Source organism: Linepithema humile, chromosome 7 (genome assembly GCF_040581485.1).
Source record: "Linepithema humile isolate Giens D197 chromosome 7, Lhum_UNIL_v1.0, whole genome shotgun sequence".
NCBI classification, from domain to species: Eukaryota; Metazoa; Arthropoda; class Insecta; order Hymenoptera; family Formicidae; genus Linepithema; species Linepithema humile.
Window position 1 is genome coordinate 14,806,662 of NC_090134.1, and position 23,563 is coordinate 14,830,224.

The 23,563-nt window shown below is 40.9% G+C and overlaps 1 protein-coding gene across 3 annotated transcripts in view; it reads left to right on the plus strand.

The window, feature by feature from the left end:
- LOC105679238 (uncharacterized) overlaps positions 1-18,273 on the plus strand; it is a 48,300-nt gene extending 30,027 nt beyond the window's left edge. For 2 of the 3 annotated variants that reach the window (XM_067358535.1, XM_067358537.1), the window contains exons 3-8: positions 95-269; positions 338-513; positions 4,468-4,578; positions 5,413-5,551; positions 5,631-13,493; positions 13,893-18,273. In XM_067358535.1, the coding sequence (XP_067214636.1) occupies positions 95-269; positions 338-513; positions 4,468-4,578; positions 5,413-5,551; positions 5,631-5,807 (778 nt within the window). In that variant the 3' untranslated portion in view covers positions 5,808-13,493; positions 13,893-18,273. Of the gene's footprint in view, positions 1-94; positions 270-337; positions 514-4,467; positions 4,579-5,412; positions 5,552-5,630; positions 13,494-13,824 lie in introns of all 3 variants that reach the window. The other variant, XM_067358536.1, reaches the window with a different exon arrangement.
- Positions 18,274-23,563: the final 5,290 nt, after the last annotated feature.

Genomic DNA, 23,563 nt, shown 5'->3' on the forward strand with positions numbered 1-23,563 from the left:
AAAGAATTTATCTTAAACAATCAAAAATATATCAAATAGATGATACAATTGATCTCATAATACTTTTTTTTATTTTTGGCAAAAATTCTTGCAGATTTGGTATTATTAAACACTGGAGAATTGAATCAGAGAAGGATAAAAAAATTGAATCAAAGAATAATAAAAGAATTTATCTTAAACAATCAAAAATATATCAAATAGATGATACAATTGATTTCATAAACGCAACATCGCAACACATTATAATTAGTTCTAATAATTCAATAAAGGTAAGATTAAAGAAAAATTGCAATTATGATATGTTAATATAGTATGTAAAAAGTTTGTTTTTTCGTAGATACTGAAATATACTGATGATAAAGAGGGTTGTACGGAAGAAAACAAAATATTTTGTGAAAATGACAAATCTTATGTGCAATCAATCTCATTTGACCCTATAGGAACAAAATTTGCTGCTAGTTCCACTGATTATTGTCAATTTTCATCGTTTCTAATTTACGACATTGATAAAAGGTAAGTTATGTTTCAAATTAATTAATCCGTTTCTACAAATGTTCGATTAAACATTAACTATGTTTATACAGACACTATTATATGATCCGATTTAATAACATTTCTAATTATAACTTACAAGGACGGTCTAATAACCCGAAAATTCTAAAAAATCTGAAATTGCAAAAATATAATATATAAATGTAGGAGTATAAAGCTCCTTAATTTTTCGATGCTCCTTAATTTTTCGACGCCTACATAAACCTAATCAAAAAACTATTTCTTGTTTTAGCAGTAAATGATTCTAGAGGTGGAAATACCCTTCGGAAAATCAGATTTTCTTTTAAGAGTGTTTCCATCCCTAGAATCAGTTTTTAGTCAAAACAAAAAAATAGCTTTTTGATTAGATTCATATGTATTATATTTCGGGAATTGCGGGAAATTCAAAGTACGTAAAAAGGATGCAAGGATTAATAAAATTAATTAGACTGGAATCATTTATTTCCCCTTTTTTATATTTCCTCGATTCGCAGCCTTCCACAAAACAATATAACATCATTGTTATACAGGGTGACCCATTTTAATCGATCATCCCAAATATTTCCGTTCCCTTGCATTTTACAAGAAAATGTTTCAGACAAATGTTGTATGGTTTCAAGGGGGCCATAAAATGATTTCATTAGTTTGACCTTGGATAGTCGTTTAAAGGTCACACAAAGGTCACCTTCAATTTCTTAAATTGAAACCTCCATTTTTCATTGCATATTCTTATAGTTTATTTTGAGAGCTTTCCAAAACACTATAATAAAGTTATTTTTCATTAAGTATTTGTTGCGTTATGAGGTTTAAAGTTACGATACTGCCTTTATCATATACTGCCTGGCATTAGCGTTATCCGAGATAGTCTGCGAGCGGATAGTCTGCCATATCATAGACCTTCTTAAAAAAACTTTCTACGTATTGAGAAAAATGCTATGGTCAAGAGAAATCAGACGTGGTTTGACTTAAAGAATATTTTTCCAAATTACTAGTCGAGTCTTTTTGTGTGACCAAACATTTTTAGAGGTCATATTGATTTCTCTTGATACCATAGCATTTTTCTCAATACGTAGAAAGTTTTTTTAAGAAGGTCTGTGATATGGCAGACTATCCGCCACATAAATTTGTTGATATGATACGTATTATAGGTGAGACTAGAGGCAATTATAAAGCTGCGGAAAGATTATATGCTGAGAGATTTCCTGATAGACAACATCCAACGCGAGTGACAATAAAACTTGTGGTTCATAGAGCTGAAAGAGGTGATTTAAAGAGAAAACGTCAAAAGACTGGAGCTGACGAAGTGAAAACGCTGGTAACTGTTGCTGCTATCCATATGGATCCGCATACTTCCACGAGAAAAATTCAACATTAACATGGTGTACCACAATCAACTGCAAATCGCATTTTGCGAAATTATAAATTACATCCGTATCATATTACTTTGACTAGAGCATTGAAAAACGAGGATTTTATCCGTCGTATAAGATTTTGTAATTGGGCTGAAAATCAAATAACGAGATCCGTTATTCTTTCGTTATATGCTTTTTTCTGATGAAGCCACATTTAGTAAGAGTGGAGGCGTCAACAGACATAACTGCCATTATTATTCTGAAGGAAATCCACATTGGCAACGGAATGAAGAATTACAATGGCAATGGTCTATTAATGTGTGGTTATTAATGTCTGATATAGTAGGAGATTATGTTATTGGTCCATATTTCTTTCGACAAACCTTAATGCGCAAAGTTATTTATTTTTTTTACAAAATCAGTTATCGATTCTTTTAGAGAATGTTGATCTTCAGACACGTAATCAAATATGGTTTGTGCAAGACGGAGCGCCCGCTCACAGAGCACGTGACGTCAGGGACTATTTAAATAATGTATTCGGAAGACAATGGATTGGTTTAGGTAGTCAAACTCAGGAGTAGCCTCCTAGATCTCCGGATTTGACGTCATTGGATTTTTTTCTCTGAGGATATGTTAAAGAAAAAGTGTACGAGACTGAGCCGACGACTATTGAAAATATGCAACAACGTATTCGTAACGTGTTCAGAAGCATAACACCAACTGTTCTTAATAGAGTGCGTAACAATTTTCATAAAAGATTGCGTTTATGTATCCAACAAGGTGGACGTGTTTTCGAACACCTTCAATAAAATACTTAATTATTTTTAAATACGCGCGCGCGCACACACACACACACACACACAAGAGATGTAAATCTGACCGTGCAACCTCCACGTGGTACATCTCGGATAACGCTAATGCCAGCAGTATCGTAACTTTTAAACCTCATAACGCGACAAATACTTAATGGAAAATAACTTTATTATAGTGTTTTGGAAAGCTCTCAAAATAAGCTATAAGAATATGTAATGAAAAATGGAGGTTTTAATTTAAGAAATTGAAGGTGACCTTCGTGTGACCTTTAAACGACTATCCAAGGTCAAATCAATGAAATCATTTTATGGCCCCCTTAAAACCATACAACATTTGTCTGAAACATTTTCTTGTAAAATGCAAGAGAACGGAAATATTTGGGGTGATAGATTAAAATGGGTCACCCTGTATATTTAAATTATTGTCAAAGATTCAAGCCAATATCATGCACTAAACACCACGCACTTTTGATACGCATAGACGTCTATAGACGTCTATTAGATGTCTATTAGACATTTTTTCGACCTGGTGTTCTTTCTGGGTATAGAATGGATTAGTTATTCCCGGCCCCGTTGCCATACGATGTCGCCACAGATCTTGACTATCAATGTGAAGTTGGCTCTAGCCAGTGTTCCGATTAGGGACCGGTTGTATGCGCATGTGCAGCTCTGCGCATGTGCGGTAATGGAGATCCAGTGCCGTTATATGTTGTGTGTTGACCGTATGGTGGAACGTTTTGACATGAGGAGGTTAGGTGACTACAAATAAGATAAGATTTATTTATTTATAAGCATGGAATCTACGGAGCCAGCAGCTAAAAAACCAAGAAGTAGAAAATTTCAATCAATTAAAAAAAATTTTGAAATATTTTAAATGTAGGGGGGTAACGGTGCCTTGTTTAACTTGTATGAGACACTGTACTGACGCCGTATTGCCACACATGCGCATACAACCGGTCCCTAATCGGAACACTCGCTCTAGCGGTTTATATCTTAATAGTCAAAGGACAATACTCTATTCAGTGAGAGAAAGACTTATGATCTGCGCATAGGAGAAGCATTGCGGTGGGGGGAGCGTTGCGCCACCCGCTGGCATTGGTAAGCTGCACGAGCAGTACAATCATGTGGAGTGGGGGACTTTCTAAGCACCCCGTGAGGGGAGACCTGCGCGAAACGGACAAGTTTTCGTCTTATCCACATATATGTAATATCCTATATTGCTGATTGAACTCGAGAGTTTAGGAAAACATTACGGTGCGGATGATATTCATCTCTCATTTTAGAGTAGACTATCTGTGCGCAAGCGTTGTGCCTATACATGTTATATATTACTTTTTGTACTATAGCCAGAGGCTCTTGAAACACAATATCAATTCTCTGTAGTTAATATAAAGTTTATTGTGAAAAGACAATACGGAAGGATTCTTATCGTTTACAGTCTTAACTGAACAGAAGAAGCGCATTTTCGTTAGTCACGCAACAGTAGCGCACGCACTCTACAGACACTGGCGCCAAACATAAAACAATTATTCTCTACAATACATATATTCTCTGCGCAAGCTACAGATGTCGCGCATGTGCAGAACGGTCAAATCGTCTGCTATCTGTCTCACTTCATTGGCACACACACTGCCTATGGAAAGTAAGCGGAGCTAGCAATATAAGAATATTACATATATGCCTATCCATGGGTCTTTCTCTCGCTCGACAGAATATAGGTTTTTATGTATATTTGGAATAAAATATACAACATACTAATGTAAAGGTTTTAGTTATCAGGTAATAGATAAAAAATGTGATGATTATTGTTGCCAACTACTATGGGAGGATCCTCACACTATTCTCATGTGTTTTCAGTGTTCTATTAAAAAAATAGATTTAAGGTAATAAATCTTATTGTTAATACTAATTAGAGCCGTTTCTACCAACTTTACCTAATCGACAGTTTAGCAAACCCTCAGTTAAACCTGAACTTGAACCTGAGTTTAAACGAAAGGTAATGATTAGTTTCTACCACGATTACATCGAGAACGATTAACTAAACCTATACTATATGTCTCATAACGCTAAAATTATTTGAAGACAGAACGCTGATTGGTCTAATATTAGAGACTCCAGAACTAGGTTTCTAGTCTAACAATGATTCTGATCTCTAATTGAAAATATAAACTATTGATATTATTGACTATAAATTGACTTCTATTATTGACTATTATTGAGTTCTTAAATCACGTTGCTGGAAACGATCCAGTTTAAGTTATTTTGTACATATAAAATAATATTTTAACTTTAATGAGTAATATGAGTAATAAACGTAAACGAGTGTTAAATTTTTCAACAGCAGAAAAAAGTATTTTCATTGATTTAATTTTCAAATAAAAAAATGTGATAGAAAACAAGAAGTCTGACATAGTAACTTCAAAAGACAAAGAAAAATATTGGAAAATAATAGAAAATTTGTTTAATGTAGTATGTCCTTGACCGAATTTAGAACATCAAAGAGTTTAAAAAATTGCTGGGACAATTAAGTATCGAGATCGACCGTTTAACTTAAACTCGGTTTACAGATATTTAAACGCCGTTAAATAATTGGTAGAAACCAATATTCAGGTTAAGTTAAGATAACTGAATGTCACTAGGGTTTAATTTCTTAAACCACGTTGGTTGAAACGGCCCTTAGCCATTCAATTTATTTATATTCGCTACTGTGATTTCAGAACATCTGAATTTGTACGTACATGGGATTCTTTCAATTATGCCCCATTAACGTGTTGCTCATCAGATAATCTGTACACTTTTGTGACGGGGAGTTATACGGGAGTTCTATGGGATCAGAGACAGAGTGTTGCCATTCAAGTTTGTATTTTTTTTTTCAAATTTTTTGTATTTTGTACTTTATTAGTAAATTGTTATTAATTGTTTTAAAAATGTTTAGACGTATACTGTGGAACATGGTATAACATTGTATAACAAAGGAATAGATTCTCTAGAATTTGATAATGCTCATATGTATACTGCTACATGCAATGGTCTTTATGAATTAGACTTTACGGGAAAAAACTCTTTTAGTGATGAGGGCACGGGTTCGGAATCTGCCGAGGAGTTGGATTAGGCCGGGAATCCGGAAAATAATTTTATATCCTTCAAATAAAACATCCTTCAAATAAAACATAGTTTCTATATGTATATTTCTTAGTTGCTTGATTTTTACAAGTTTCTCTTTTTAACAATTAATTAAGTTCCGTTTCAGGAATCTTTATCTTAGCTTAGTTTTCACGGAGCTTTAGGTTACACTTATTCTTTAGTTATTTATTATGATCCGCGAACTTCTTGATTCGTTGTCCCGACGGACATACGTCCCTTCCGTTTGATTGTTAGTTTTTGACCCGCCGTCGGAGTCTCGCGACGGTGATTTTAAAATCGCGAAACTGTAATTGATTGCAGTTTTGAAGGTCTTTCGATCGAACGTGCTGACGGATTTCTGGTAGAAAGGAAGTTCGAGACTAACAAACAAAGTACAAAAGAGACCGATCCGATACATGCGTCGGAAGACACCCTTATACCCGAAAAACCACCCCCAAAATCACTTAAACGATCTCGCCAAGCTAAGGGTGTCTTTCGACGCATGTATCGGATCGGTCTCTTTTGCATGTCGTGTGAGGGTCTCGGAACTTTCTCCGTGCAAAAGGACAAGAGCGACAAATCATTTTTTTAAAATCGCTCCAGGAATGTTCCAAACTTCAACCAGCTCGGGAAATTGCATTTTTCATGGTCTTTTTTAATTTTTCCGTGCTTTGCCCGCTGTCTAGAGGAAAACAAACTTTACCACGTGATTCTACGGTATGAAATCTATAAGAAACTATTTGTAATTTTGGTTCCACACCATTGGCCAAAATCGACCTATATTTAACATCCTCCTTTGTTGTGGGTCCAGAGAACCACAACCAATTTTTAATTAATAAAATAGTAATAAAATATACAGGGTGTCTCAAAATTTTGACAAAGCGCTCGTGTCTGAGTAGAGCGGACTAAACTGAGTCGAAAGTCCTGTATCATTTTGCAATTTTCGCAACAGTTAACGAGTTATTAATTACTAAATATCGCCGAATAAGCGCGTATCCGTTCAGCCTACCGCCGCATGCAAACGCGCGGAGGAGTAAAGGGGAAAGGGTAGGAGAGGGAGGCATTGGTTGCGTTCAGCAGAAAAAGCAGCTTTACAACTATTGCACGATTTTCGGTTGAACGCCATCCATCACTACGCTTTTCTAACATGTTTACTCAGCGGTCGCCATTTTTTCTAGCATAGTAAAAGTATGCCGATTAAGCGTAATGTTGGAAATTTTCAGTTTATTCAAAAAGTGAAAAGTTTCAAAGTAGCTGATACTTTTTATACATTTGTATCTTAAAGAAAAAATTCTTAGTTTGCTTGAACAAATTGCGTGTTTTCCACTCCTTACAGAATGTTAAGTAATCTCTACTAGGATTTGCTATAAAACAAATATATTAAAATAAATCATTAAAAATAAGCTACAAAGCCAGAGCTAGATTATCATGCTCAATTTATTAATTATTATTTAGTTAATTAATATACGTTTCGACCATTGGATGTGGTCATCTTCAGTACATGGTAATCTATTACAAAATTTCAGTTTTGACGACACAACAAAAAATAATATATTTGTAAAATATGGACATCTTACTCCTTCCTTGTAATCTGGAGGTTTACTATTTTGATATCGAGTATGACATTGAAGTAACGACTTTCAACGATCGGTTAAAAAAGAATTTTAAAATGTAACAATTTTAATTGATGTTTTACTGTTTTATGTTCCTAGAAGACTGCGCTTAATAATGTTATTTTAACAACTGTATTTTTTAAGAAAATGTTAATTGTATGTTAAATGTTAATAATATGTACTGAAGATGACCACATCCAATGGTCGAAACGTATATTAATTAACTGAATAATAATTAATAAATTGAGCATGATAATCTAGCTCTGGCTCTGTAGCTTATTTTTAATGATTTATTTTAATAATTCGAACCAATAAAATTGTAATATTTTAATTATACAAATATATTACTCATCATTCTATAATTTTATTATGAAGTAAAGATAACATATATTTTTCCCTCTAATTTTAATTATTTTACTGCAATATAGTTTCATATAAACATGCAGATATAATAATATTTTAATACTATACTTATTTTTCTCACATAAATAGGTTAGGGTTATAAGTCACGCCACAAAACATACATTTGCGCCAGCGCATATAAAAAAAGTGCGTTTATCAGAAGTCGTACGCTGTTGACAGCACAGCGGAAAGTGCTTACTAAGCTGCTTTTTCTGCTGAACGCAGCCAATATCAGGTGATTTCTTACACGGTGGCGGTGGCAGTTGCCTATTTCCTACTTTCAACGGTCCCTAGAGCTCAAACGGCTCAATGAATCAAGTTGGGGCAATGAGAACTTTTTATCAGGATCACGTAAACTACAAATTTCCAAAGTTTTAGCCAAATCCACAGAAACATTTTCCATAAGGTTTGTGCGGGGTCCTTTATGCAAACATTCAAAATATAATTAAAAAATTTTTAATTGACTTCTTTTTTTTTTAAATTGCTAAAAAATTTTTCTATTTTTTTGTCGAATATCAAGCGGAACAGACGAATGTCTGTTAGGACAACAAATTAAGAAGATCGCGGATCGTAATAAATCGCTAAAGAATACGTGTAACATGAGGTTCCGAGAAACTAAGCTAAAATAAGGATAATAAACTTGAAGTCTAGGCTTGTAACTTTCAAATAGATATAGTGGTAGGAGGAGCTCAAGCCCAAGTAGATCGTATTTCTTGATATATATTTTTTATTGCACCAATGTTAGAACAAACGTTTCGGCTGATCATTCAACCATCTTCAGTGTTCCTTTTAATCTAAATATTTATACATCTTAGTAATTTTATATATAAAATTGAGGTCAAGATAATAATTTGCTTAAAAAAAAAAAAAATTTTTTTAATAAATAATTAATCTTTTATGTCGCATACCTGTATTTAAAACTATGTAGATTCAATTCACCATTATTAAGATCTATACTGGTGATCACTTATGTGATTGTGAGAAATTGCAGTTGTGGTGTTAATCTCAAGTCACCATGTTCTCAACTGTGAGTTGATGTTACATTTTAAAATTGAAGATCCAAAGGCATGTAATTCTATAGGAAATAAGGGAGAGGAAATCAAAGGAGAAGGGGCAACTTTTCAAAACAAAGTATATAAACAAACCTTTGGTAGCCCTATGGGTTCTCCTTTGTCCCCCATTATCGCAAATATTACTCTTACGGATATAGAAGAAAGGGCTCTCAAAATCTTGGTTTCGAAACCTTTTTTCTTTTACAGATATGTTAGCCAGCAAGGCGAAAAATATTATTTTTCTAACTCTATAGAGTAGGCAATAAGTTGAGAATAGGAATATAAGAATCAGAGAGCAAATCAGTGTCACTTTGTTTGTTTAGACCGTGTAACTGTCTTTTTATGTTTATCATTTCAGAAGTTAGTCTTCTCACATATGATTTTTCATTATCTACAATGCTAACTCCTTCCCAATTTATTTGGTGATTAAATTCTAACCGATGTTGAGAAATAACTGAAGGAGAAGTGCTTTTTTTAATGTCATTTTTATGCTCTTTAATCCTAGTTTCCAACCTTCTCTTTGTTTGACCTATGTAAATTGCCTCACAATCCACACAAGAAATCTTGTATACTACACCACAATGTAAAAATTTTTCTAAAATATCCTTGTGTCTCTTTATGAAGTATCTCATATCACATTCCCTAGCATAAGACATTCTAAAACCATGTTTCTTAGTCATGGACCTAAATTTCTCAGATATGCCTCTAACATATGGAATAGTAAAAAACTTATTTCTACGATCCTCTGACACTCCACTCTCTCCACCTTGTATTCTTTTGTTGCCAAAAGAATAATATTTTAATATTTCTTCTATATTATAAAAAATTAATGGAAGAGGGTAATTATTATTCCGTAGGATATTAATAATGTTATTAAGATCTTCTTGAAGAAAGCGTGGATGAGAAAGTCTTATACTTCTATCAACCATTTCAAAGATAATTCCTCTCTTATGTGATATGTGGTGTTGAGAGAGAAAATTTAGGTACCTCCCCGAGAAAGTCTGTTTATGGTACCATTTGATAATAATGTTATCACCTTCTACAATTAATTCTACGTCCAAAAAACTCAAATGTCCCTTGTTAGCTCGTTCACATGTAAATTTAATTCTGTCATGAAACGAATTGAAAATTTCTATTATTTCATTGATAACGTTGTTATGAGCCGCCAAAATTATGTCATCAACATATCTGTAAAAGAAAAGAGGTTTCGAAACCAAGATTTTGAGAGCCCTTTCTTCTATATCCGTAAGAGTAATATTTGCGATAATGGGGGACAAAGGAGAACCCATAGGGCTACCAAAGGTTTGTTTAAATACTTTGTCTTGAAATTTAAAGTACGTAGATTCCAATACGAATTTAATAGCTATAACAAAATATTAAAATAAGGATTCCTGAAACGGGATTAAGTTGATTTGTTAAAAGGGGCACTTGTAAAATCAAGAAACCAATAAATATATGGAAATATATGGTTTGTTTTGTAAGGATGGCGGGCGGCAATTACGTTTTAGGAACACTCTTTATTAAAATAAATACATAAAAATCGGATAGCCTACTGTCGCGACTTAATTTAACGGCGTAAGACTGACTGACTGACTGACTCCTTATGAAACGGGCTATCTCCTTATATACTCCAAATTGTCGGAAGATGAAAGATAAGTCGGCATTAGATAAAAAGATCGACTACATGCGTATCGCGCTGACGCCTTGTTTGTCGGAACGGATCAAAAATAAAAAATAATATTGTACGCGAGTCGGAAATACGTTAGCGGAAGCCTTTGACGGAAAGATCATAACTATCGGCATTTTCTATAGGCTTACAATTCGGCCAGCCTGACCGTTAATCGCCCCGATTAACCGTAGCGCAAAAATAAAAACTGAAAACATAAATAGTATGACGCTAACGCATAATTAAACTCATAAAAAACAAAAGAAACCTAAAACATAATAAACACATAATTAGACAGTTAGGCTTATAATTAAACAATAAACTTAACGGTAACACTACATTCTAGCCTGGTATCCAGGGTCGCATATTCGCCGCTTCCCATGTACCACGGTATAGGGTTTGTGAGAGCTCAAATCCTTCAATATCCTTCACAACGTATCGATTATTTCTAAGTATGCGATCAATTTGATACGGCCCTTTGAAACGTGGTATCATTTTCTGCGAAGCACCTGGAGTAGTATCAAAATTTCTTATCATAATCTTATCGCCTAATTCGTATTTTTTTACAGTCTTATGTCTACGGTCATAAATACGCTTATTCGCATTTTGGTTACATTGTATTCGTTTATTAGCTTGCTCGCGTAATTCAGGTAAGTTACGAGGTATCTCCAGTTGTTCTTTCACTTCGAACGCATCTTGCAATTCGTCTATCGCTTTTCCACGCTACTGTACACCAAAAAGTAACATACTCGGACATTCGTTAGTCGCTTTTGACACAGTATTATTGCACGCAAATTCTACGTCCTGGAGGACATTGGGCCATTGGACATTTCGTTCGTCCGCTAGTTTAGCTATCATCGGTAAAATCGTACAATTAGCATATTTCGAAATCGCTATTTCAAGGTCAATTTTTTTTTGCTATTTTGGCCTGAAAGTTGGCATACCTATCTTTTTTAATGCGCTGAATACGAAAAAAAGATAGTCCTCCTACTCGATTAGTTGGTCGTCATTTCCCGAGGCATGGTACAAGTCGAAAGTGTCACTTGTGCTCTTTGCGTAAGATTACACGTCGAACGATGTACATATGCTCCAGTTGTGATATTCCTCTATGCGCAGCACCATGCTTTGAAGAGTACCACACACAAGCGACATTACCATGAAGTCAAGTATTCTGAGGTGAGAGGCAAGGGGACTCACGAAAATCAAGCACCCCAACGTGAAAGGCAAGGGGACTCACGAAAATCAAGCACCCCAACGTGAGAGGCAAGGGGACTCACAAAAATCAAGCACCCCAACGTGAGAGGCAAGGGGACTCACGAAAATCAAGCACTCCAACGTGAGAGGCAAGGGGACTCACAAAAATCAAGCACCCCAACGTGAGAGGCAAGGGGACTCACGAAAATCAAGCACCCCAAAGGGATCACATTTTCGCCACATCCACGTTGTTAATCCTGGGTCACGCTAAGAGCGAAAGTCAGAGTATTTCTTTCATAGAATATGGAGCTACTATATAATTTTTTATGTAATTTTTATATAAGTTTTTTGAAAAACTATTTTAGGAAGCCATTGTCCACCTTCATATTTAGAGGTTTTTGAAAAAGTCATTATTTGAGGAATGGACGAGTAAAAGTGAGCAAAAGGGCTTGAAAATGATGTACGATTATTCAGCAGCTTCCTCGTGACACTTTGGGCAGTATTCAGCGCATCAAATTACGTAGGAAAATACTCTCAAATCTTCGCGCCAAATTTTTTTACATTGGACTTTACCTTGCGGACGGGGCTGGTCGATATATCGAACAGGCGTGCTTTCTTCTGCTCTGGGCGTCATTCGTAAGAGATCTACCTCTCTCCTTAATAATTCAACCTCGCGCATGGCTAAGTCTCTCTCCTTCCGCAAAAGTTCAATCTCACGGACAGACACGGATTGAATGCTCGCCGTCCCCTGGTGAGACTCGTCAGATTGCGAATCATGCATCTCGTTTGCGGGGTGTCTTGTCGCACGAAGCTCTTCTAGCGGAACACCCGCTTCTAATAATCGTTTTAGTAGCTCATTCTTCGTTCCGGAAGTTGGCAGATTTCTTTCCTTTAATTTCTCTTTCAGCTCTAATGCCGTAAGCGTGCTCACTTTGACACGTTGTCTTCTTCTTAACTGATTGGAAATTTATTCACTACCGTAAGTTCGTAATCGAGTGTCTACTGTTTCAAATACGGTCACGTTCGTAAGGTTTTCATAAAAACGTAAAGGCCCGTATACCCCAACATAACATAAGCATAACATAAATTCGTAACATAAACGCACAGTCACAATCGCGCGGTCATAATCGCCAAACTTGGCACGGGAAATCCCACTTCTGAATTTTGTAAGGATGGCGGGCGGCAATTACGTTTTAGGAACACTCTTTATTAAAATAAATACATAAAAATCGGATAGCCTACTGTCGCGACTTAATTTAACGGTGTAAGACTGACTGACTGACTGACTCCTTATGAAACGGGCTATCTCCTTATATACTCCAAATTGTCGGAAGATGAAAGGTAAGTCGGCATTAGATAAAAAGATTGACTACATGCGTATCGCGCTGACGCCTTGTTTGTCGGAACGGATCAAAAATAAAAACTAATATCGTACGCGAGTCGGAAATACGTTAGCGGAAACCTTTGACGGAAAGATCATAACTATCGGCATTTTCTATAAGTTTACAGTTTTTTATTAAAAACAAAGAAGAGTTATTTTAAATTCCGGATCCCCGGCCTAAGTCTTTAACGGCCGATCCCGATCCCGTATACTCAAAAAGGGGCACAACAAATGCAGTGAACTCTATACAAACTGGAAAGCGCCGTGCTGCTCAAAATGCGGTTAGACCATTGAGCTATATAACATACTGGAGAGCGCCTTCCCATAAGAGCCAAGTGTAGTTTTTGAACTGTAATGGCTGAACAAGGTATTTATACATTTTTTTTATAGTTTTGACATCTGTCAATAATATTCAGTATATAAAAGTTTGTGTTTGTAACGTTCGGCTTTCCACTCGATTTTATAATGATTTCACATACACTCCAGAGACGCGGTCTTTAGGACGATAGTAATTTAACAAATAACAATAGTTAAAGTTTTAAAAAATCATTATAAAATCGAATCCTGGAAAGCCGAACGGTGAATACGCTGCCTGATGGTGCCCAGCGCTCACGGAGCTATCATTGGCGGCGTTGCATGTTTTCTTATAAAATGCATATTTTCGCAAATTTTCAATGAATTGATCTGAAAATTTCCAGAAACCTTCCAGTAATGAGGAACAAACATAAGGAACAAAGCATAAAGTCTAACTCCGCATTGCTTTCAGCCGCCAACAGCAACGTAACGCAGCAGCAAATCTCGCCCGACTGCAGACGGCGTCGAGAACTCCGAGGATGCTGCACCCGAAAGGGCCGGAGTATGGCCCGACCAGCCTAATCAGTCCTTTCCGAAAACATTGACTTATCAACACGATACCGATCGGCAGACCGGTTGAATTGAAGAAGCCACAGAAAACGGGGGGGGGGGGGACGCTTTGGATGAACTGTGGGCGGTTCTCAGGAGCTCCCCTTGTCTCACTGGAGGTTGTTTCAAATTTCAAGTTCCCTCGATACTTTTTGTCGGCGAAACTAAAAAAACGTGGTACCGACTGGCTTCAATTTGCAATTAATTATTATTAAACAATAGGCAATTTTTAGTTTCTTTATTGTTTTGTAAGCATCGCTAGACTATACTGCATGCGTATACCAAATTTCAAACAATTTCAACAAAATTTGACGATTTATATCTTAAAATCTTATTGAATTTGGGGATAAAAATTTTTTAGTTTTTTATTTTATTATTGAAAATAAGCATTAAACAAAAAACTGCAATAGAAAAAAGTTCCGTCTCGTCATTCTTTATAAGCCTATGTTTAAAAAAAATTAATTTTGCAATTTTCAAAATTTTTATGCTTTGAAATGTTTGGACAATACTTTTACAGGATTTCGATACAGGAATTATTTTTAACATGTGTTCTACGTTAACAGAAATTTTATTAAGAAGCGTTTATAACTTGGAAAGGAAGCATTTTCGGAGTCACGTTCATAAGACTTTTTTTCATCCTTACATCTATCTTATATATCTCTCTTTTGTAAACATAAAATATAATAAAATGTGGTATAATAGGGCTACAGGCGAAGATCCACTTTAAAAAAATCTAGCGCGCTATTAGTGGCACCTCATGGGTAGCGTGGAAGACCACTATTAGTTATTACTAATAGTGGTCTTCCACGCTAATTAATTATTCATAAATCTTTCTTTTTTCAGTTGATAGAGGTAAATGCCAAGTAGGGCGAGTCGCTAGAATATTGAAGGTATCGTATTTGAAAATTGCTTCTTACAACTTTTTTTCCGTTTTTACACATTAGTTTCTAACAGTAATCGATTAAATTATTAAATAATATTTTCGACCAAAAAATATTATATATTATTAAATATATTATATATTGTGGCGGTTCACCGCCACACCGCTGCACTGAAGCGGCCTAGTACGCCGCGGCGCCGCTACGCGCCGCAAGGCCTCTGCCGAGTTATAAGCCTGCAGATACACCACCAGGTTGCGCAGGCGGTGTAAGGCTCTCTCGCGATCGAAAATCGATCAACACTGTATAAAAGAGCTTTGAGCAAGCTTTTCCTCACTCACTCGCTTCAAGGCGAGCTCTCTACTAGGGCCCTTGAGCTGAGTAATAACTCTGCAATAGCAGAGCGTAACCAGAGGCTAATTGTCTCGCCGTTTTTTTCACAGTGCCTGAAAAGGCACGGAAGCGAAAGACTGAGTCCCAGCTCCGACCGCACACCTCACGGAGGGATGTGCATCTACGGTCAGCTGACGCACCAGCATTGCCGTCGCCATCACAGATTCTACGGTGGAAAACAATTCCCCTAGAGTTCTGTGCCCGGTTGACTCAGACCCCACGAGACACTCACGTACCAGGGGACGTCCGATTGCGAAGGCCTCTCTCTCTTCGGCTCGCAGACCTACTTGCACCACCGAGAGCCGGACGGTCGCAGCGCATGGCACACCGGAGACATACTCCATCGCAACGTAAACCTCGCCGCCTAGGGCTTACTCACAGAACAACTACCATGCAGAGGATCACTTCCCGCACGGAATACTTCCGACACATGGGAAAGGGATGCAACATGCATCCTCGCAAGAATCGTCCTTTTTAGGACCCAATTCAAATCACGCAGACGCGGCCGGTAATATCTTACCGCGCCCGTCAACTAGTATTCTAAACTCGCGGCCTTACACTTTGCCGCAAATGCGCCACTGGCGCACTCAAGTTCCAAACACACAACTGTACATACATACTTCTCTGACAAAGAAATAAACACATTTCTACACAATTGACTCTATCTCACTTCTCACCAGTTCGAATACATCCTAAAGGCTTTACGCCCATATATATTGATATAATAAATTAGTAGATACTTTATAGCACTGATATGAGTACAAATTATTTTTTAATTTATTTATCATTTTATAAACTCATTAAGTAACATTTAGATTAGCCATCAATTCTTACATTTTTATTGTTACGTTCTGATAGAAGTTTTTGTTTGTTGGGCTCGGCGATCAATACAAGCGGGTCTGACCGAGTCGAGCGGTACGTTTAGGATTAGCAACGGGTCAGCGACTGGAAGAGTCGTTTTTACTCCGTCGACAAGTCAACCGCTCGCTGGTTCCCTTTTTGGGTCAAGGAATTGAATCCCTTTTACCCGGGACGGAACCTTCGTGCACAATTTAAGAGGGAAGGGGTGAGGGGGTGACGAACGAAGAGGGTGTGATTAAATGAATAAAAACAAAATTTTAATTTGCTAATGATTTAACATTTTAATTAAATCGGATATTTAATTTTGATACAAAACTTAACTCTTAATCGTGTGTAGTATATACATATGTGTGTTTAGTTTTTGTTTTTTCTACAATAGTGTGTGTGAGAGCGTCATTCCTCAGAAGAGAGGACTAAATTTAGGAAATCAAACCCTGTGAATACAAGGTGAGGAAGATAGGGAGGAGGCTCGATATATTCAACGGTGGCTTCAGAGTTGACGGATATGTTATCAAATGAATTTCGTTATTTGGGAACTCCTCCGGTAGAGCTTCTACTGCAGGAGGATGAAAATAGACAAGTAAAGGGGATCTGTATTCCAGGAGCTCTTCAAGGATCGGAGAGACAGACCTGGGAGTAGGAGGTGGTCAAAGATCGAACACTGGGAAAGGTTGAGGAGGTTCCTGAGAAATTGGTTGTAACGCAGGTGGTGGATCGGTTTGCGTGTGTGCGTGTATTGTCGTACGGGAATTAACGAGTGATCGGTTTCGCCTATTTCTAACGAGTCGTACAGAGACCCCCGCCGCGTATCTAAAATACGGAGAAAGAAGAACGGCTAAACATAGTGTATATGCGGAGATGCCTACCCGGGAACGGCTCCGACGATTGCTGGAGACGGGTCACGGTAAATTTTCGGTTATCACTGATTATGAAAGAATTTAAAACCAAATGAGGACGGAGCAAATAATAATAATAATGGAAATACTAGTGAGTGAAAGGAATAAAAAAATTGAACTAACTTACTCGTTGCAGAGTAGTTTCGGATTAGTGCTGAGTAGGTTCGGATCGTTCAAAGTGAACGCCCTGCTGAGGGATGGTGCTGTGTAAGAGACGGATCTCTTTTTTTATAGATGCGTGGGGCGCCCTGCTGCGGAATGGTGTTGTATAAACGATGGACCCTCTTTTTGAGATGCACCACTCGGTCACGGCAAAGTATCAATTGGCAACACTACTCGCGACTAGTTTTAATTTCTGATTGGTGGCCCGAACTACTCGAAAAACTGTTAGAAAAACAACAGTAGGTCTGCGTTTGCTGCTAAGTAGCAGTAAAAACTGTGTGTAAAACTGAGTCTTTCTCTTATAAAAAACTGAGTAAAAACTGTGTAAAAACTGTGTTTGGACCCACCAGAACACGGGTTTTTATACCCTTTCCTTGGGGTGGATCCATTTGGAAAATCTTAGGTTTTTGAGGCGGGGATCGAATAGGAATTAGTCTTACAAAAAGATTTTTAATGTGGGGGAGGATGGCGTCATTTTTAGCTAATAGGGTTAGATTTAGATAATTAGGTCATTTGAAATGGGAGTAGGAAGAAAGAGGCTCTAACAAATAAGGAGTAGCGTCGTTTCGGGTTCATATACGATGGGGGTGGGTTTTTAAGGTGGCGTAACCCGGTTGGTATTAATTAGTATAGGTGGGGTGCATCTCCCCTGGCGATGGTGTGCCACCAGGCATATATTATTGTCGTGGTGCCAAGGCTCCCTGAACCAATAATCTCCCTTTTCGGATCGGGACTTCGGTCCCGGGAAGAATTGGGGTAAGGCGAGGGGTCCAAGAGTACATTAGGAGAAGGACACTCCGATAAAAAACTTGGGCAGGACGGGCTCGTCAGTTCTGGTCGACAACCGTCCTAGTGGAAGGAAAACCACGATAAAAAACCCAGAGAAGACAACTCTGTTAGCAAATTACAACGAATGAAATACAATGACGACAGAGAGGGTAAACTTACCGCCCCAGGGGCTTCGGAACCCCAGAGGCCGGCGAGGAGAGTATCCGGTCCCGGTGCCCCTTCTGCCGTCATCGTGCGACGGGCCATCCAGGGCGTGCCACGCGGACGTCCTGGACAAACGAGCTACCGCGGATGGAGATCTGTGGGCTGAGGCCCACAAAATATTGTGGATCCTCGTCCTCCTGGAGGAGATCCGAGGAAGTCGCGCACAAGCGCGAGAAAATTGAGGGGGCAAGGGCCCCGGAGGAAAGGGCGGAATACCTTCTTCCTCGGAGAAAGGGCCTGCGCCAGGCATGCGTAATGCACGGATGCAGACCCTTAGGGCGGGCAGACAAACGCCCGTCAAAACTGAAAAAGCGGGAGAGGTGGTCAACCCCCCTTTCCCCCTTCGTTGTTTTAAGTGCCTCCAGCGGGAGCACAAAAGGTGGAGGTGCCCCAATGAGGTAGATTGCAGCAAAAACTGCCTCCACTGTGGGGGCACCGACCACCAGGCGAAGACATGCTCTCAGAGGAGGGCGAGCTGTCCAGCCTGTAAGGAGGCAGGCAAGAATGCGGCCCACCGGATGGGTGGCCGCACCTGCCCCGTCGTCCCTCAAAGGAGACGGAAAGGAAGAAGAGGGGAAGATCAGTTCCCTCTGCAAAACTCTTTCCTGCAGGAATAGAGGAAAGGGTTGATCCCCCCCCCCCTGGCCCCTCCACCAATGAAGATGAACGAAAGAGCACCCACGAGGGAGAGAGAGAGAGGTGAGGGAGATGTATCCCCCTTCTCCCCTGACCATCGGGTGATGGAGACGGAGGAGGAGGGGGCGATTTCCCCGAGCCCTCTGTCCATGAAGATGGAGGGGGCGTTAGCGTCCCTTTCTAAAAAGAAGAGGAAAGGTGGAGTGAACAGGACTATCCAAAGCCCTCCTCCCACTCCCAGTTTGAAGAGGAAAGAATAGGAGGCCAGTAAATCGGCCAGCACTCGCCCCACGAATAGGGGGGGGGGCGAGTATTGGTGGCCGCGGAAAGAAGGGGGCGGCGGCGGCGAGTACGCCAACCAGCCTGAGTGGAAGGGAAGGAGTGATGAGAGGAGAGGGGGCGGGGGTCTGAGGGGTCCTCCTCCGCACCGCCGAGGAGGGGGGGGGAGCACGAAGCCCTCCCAAATTCTGGTGGCGGAACTGAAGAAGAGAGGGGTGGAGACCATCCCCATCGTACAGATGAGGGATCCTTCCCCCTCTTCCAAAAAGGAAAAAGAGGAGAATAGGGGCACCGGTTTCCCCCTCCCCCTCCGAGCCTCTTCGATTGGAGAGGTGGGAAGAAAAGGCACAGTACCTAAAGGAAGGAGAGGGAAGGAAAGGGAGAATATGCGTCTTTCCCTCGTCAATAACGAAGGGACGGGAGCAAAGGGGGCGGATAATACCGCCACCAGCATTGCCTCTTCCGCCGAGGGAGTCCCTTTGCCGGGAGACGGACACGGGGGGGATGGTCGCCCCTCTAAGGTTTTCCTCCAGTGGAGGAACGAGTGCCGGTGAGCAGCGGGGATGAAGGAGAAAGAAATGCTGCTCCCACCGGGCTGCGAAAAGGTAACCCATCGGATACGGCGTGAGTGGCTGGACCGGGGAACTGGTCCTGACCATATCTCGCTCGGGCGTCACGGTGAACAGAAAAAGGACGGCCTCCGGATGGAGGTAGATTATTCTGGTCCTGAACATGTAGTAGGGACTGGAGTATTAAGAGAGGTGGCCGAAGGGGTGGTTCGGGCGTTTCCATATTGGGAGCTCATGTCGGAGATTAGACTGGCAAAGCAGTCTCCGGCTCCGAGATCGCCCCCAAAGCCAGTTAAACCTTTCCCATCACTGGGGGAGGCGAGTAGGTTCCTCCTGGATGGCCTCCAGCGTGGCCTCGGAGAGGACATGGACGAGATTAACTCGTCCTATTCCTCCCCATCGGGGGCCAAACCAGAGAGGAGAGAGGAGTTTCCTCCTCTTCCCGCGTCCTCAAAGCTTCCCCCCCCCATAAAAGGGAAGCCTAAGAGTACTCCTCCATTGATCGGGAGTGAGCATAATTAAACATGCCTGCCCAAAACGGTCATTTGGGGGAGACACAAGGAGGGTCCGGACTGAGGAGTGGGGCGTCAGACAGATGAGTTCCGCCGGCTCCACCCTTAGTCCGGAGGGGGGTTGGTGCGTGGACGGGGGTCCACGCATCAATCCCGCCCCCACTACCATCGGGAGGGCGTGGGGGAGCAGAGGTGACCCTGCTTCTTCACAACAAATGATTAATGCCCAATCAGGGCAGCCCGGGCAGTTCATCCGCCCGGGCGGGATGGATCACAGCGGCGACGGACCGGGAGGGAAGTAATGCCACTGGCAGTTCCCCGGACCCTTCCATTAAGGCCAGCATAAGTCACCGATGGAGTTTTAGTGGGTATGCCTGGGAATTTCTTTCCCAGGTGAGTCCCACATAATCCGTGGTCCTTCCGCCGAGGATCACGAGTATCCATAAAGAATTTCTCCACCTTAAAAAAAAAAAAGGTGGAGTGCATCTCAGTGTCTTAAGATCTGGGTGGACGTAGTCTTTAGACCATACGATGGAATGATAGGTGGTCTATAGAGGTGCTTCCCCCGATGGCCCTATATCAAGTATCTGGGCCTCACCCTGGATAGGCTCTGGGGATTAGGAGAGCACTTTGTGCGTACAATTCCCAGAGCGGACAGAATGGCGGACGCGTTAGGCCGCCTCCTGTCCAACGTGAGTGGTCCTTGCGCCAAAGTCAGGCGCTTATACGCCAATGCCGTGCAGTCGGTGTCCCTATATGGGGCACTGGTCTGGGCAAGGGCGGCATCAGCCAGCCGACGAATCAAACAGCTGCTTCATCAACAGCAGCGTCGGCTGGCCATCAGAATCGTCCGGGCCTACTGCACGGTATCGTACGTGGCGGCCACGGCCCTCGCGGGCCTCCCTCCAGCGGACTTATTGGCGAACTCGTACGCCGAGGTTTATCGGAGTACGAGGGACCCAAACCGCGCTGGGGCCCGCCTAACACCTGAGGCCGTGGAAAAACTAAGACGGCAAGCCCGTCGCAGGGCGGTGGAGGCATAGCAAGCCTCCATTGCTGACTCTGCGACGAGCCGATGGACCACCCAAGCCATCCAGCCCTGCCTACCCGAATGGATGGACAGGAGGAGACGAGGTACGTCGTTCCATTTGACGCAGGTGCTCACGGGACACGGCTGTTTCGGGGAGTACCTGTGTCGAATTGGAAGAGAGCCCACGACGGAGTGCCACCACTGTGCGGCCGGTCGGGACTCGGCGCAACACACCCTCCAGGTGTGCAAAGCATGAGACGGAGAGCGTCGAGCCCTGACCGAAGTGGTGGGCACGGATTGATTCGCTCAATGTTGGGAGACGAGGATAAATGGAGGCCGTCTCCTCCTTCTGCAACCAAGTCATGTTGCGGAAGGAAGAGGCGGAACGAGTTAGAAGAGAGGAAGTGAAGGAGGCTCCTCCACCCCCTGCCCCCTCACAAGGGGAAGACAATAGCGGCGGTGGGGCTCCTCCCCCGCCGGCTAGGTGGAGGAGACTAATCCCCCGCCGCCGTTCAGCCCACCTAAAGGCGTAAGAAGTGGGGGTCCCCCTGGACAACAGATAAAATATTTTTCCCAAACTCAGGAGGGCCCCTGGGGGAAGGGAGATATACTCCCTCCCCCGTTACAAATCAGAACAGGGAGGACTATCTTTTTATCTCTCCCTGCAGGGCTAGTCAAGGGCGAGGGCCCCTTGACTATCCCCAGCCCCCCAAACACCAGGAAGGGCGGGGAAGGTCGTAGTGACCCGAGCTACCCCAACTAGGCAGGACCACTGGGGTGGGGCACTATACAGCCCCATCCCCCGGCCAGGAAGAGGCCGGCATACGGCCGGACCAGAGGGGGGTGGGAAGCATGCCTAAGGCGATTCCCCACCTCCCCTCTATATGGTCAGGAAGGTCACAGGCGGGAGTTTTAGTGGGTATACCTCTTCCCTGGGGACTCCCACATAACCCGCGGACTCTCCCTCGAGACCCGCGGGTATCCATAAAGAATTTCTCCCGCCTTAACAAAAAAAAAGGTGCTTCCTTCGATACCAGGCTTTCGGATTGGAGGGTTGAGAATCAGTGTATAAGTTCGCAGGGCCTTGATCACTTGGCCTTGGTCACTGATCTAATAAATTTGACAGTTTACGACTGTCGCGTGCTCTTGGAGTCGCGTGGAGAGTATGACTAATGCATCTCGGTTTCCCAGACTTATTGAACACGTGCGCCGTATCAAGTGTCGCGCCTTCTCAGCGTGCGACTGCGGTCATTGCCCGATCATCACTCGGTAAAATCCTATCTATTAACTAGGGTTCCCATAGGTGGAATCCAAGAATATGGCTAGCTGGTGCCAGTTTTTTTTATCTTTTACTCTAAACGTCTGGAGTCGACTAAAGACTCCAGCTACCACAAAGTTTTGACTTTTACGGTTTTTCTGGCGACGATAGGCACGCTGAGCGGCCAAGGTATTTTAAAATATCTATGCTCCTTGCTATTTTTCTTTGTGAGAAGGCTCGAGCTTGTGGTATCTCGTGAGAAAAACAGCTCTGGCGTTATAATATTCTTTAAAAGTTTTTGTTGGTCCCGCGTTTACTAGGTCTGGTATTTAATGTTATATCTTATTCAAAAAGAAAAGAATCGTAGAGTTTGATCGGGACGTAACATTATCTTATTCAGGGTCGGATTATGTACGAGGCGCCTGAGGCGCGAGCCTCAGGCCCGGTCGTTGCAAGGACCCGATCCTGCAGCTCGCGTACTCGTTGATCGCCGGCGGCCGTGAGTGTGCCGTGCATATCGTCATTTGTCAATTATGACTCGTGACTCGTGTGATCGTGTTTTATTGAGTGTGTGCATTGTATCAGAACGTTTTATTAGAAATAAAAGATAAAAGTAAGTATACTATATAAAAGAAAGTTTAATTTTAATTAAAATTAACATTATTTATTATTCCTATTATTTCTTATTTTAGATTTAAATAAAATAAATTATAAACACGCTTCTGGTTCCGAAAAACGAAAAAAACGAAAAATTCTAGAAGAAGCAAGAAAAAAATTGCCGAAAATTACAAATTTTTTTATGACAAGAGATAATAAAGTACATGATAAAAGCACATCAGATTCAGAAAAAGGCGAAGGTGATCAGATAATCAACGAAACCAGTAAACATTTATTGTTAGAAATTGGAAATCCTAGTTGTTCTTTTATATCTGCATCGAATGAAGTACCTGAATTTATCGAGACTGATATTGATATTAATAGAAATATCCAAAAAGAAAAGAAGGATAAAGCTAGTCAACAGGTAATACAAGAACTTCAAAAAGAAGAAATAATAAATAGTCAAATTA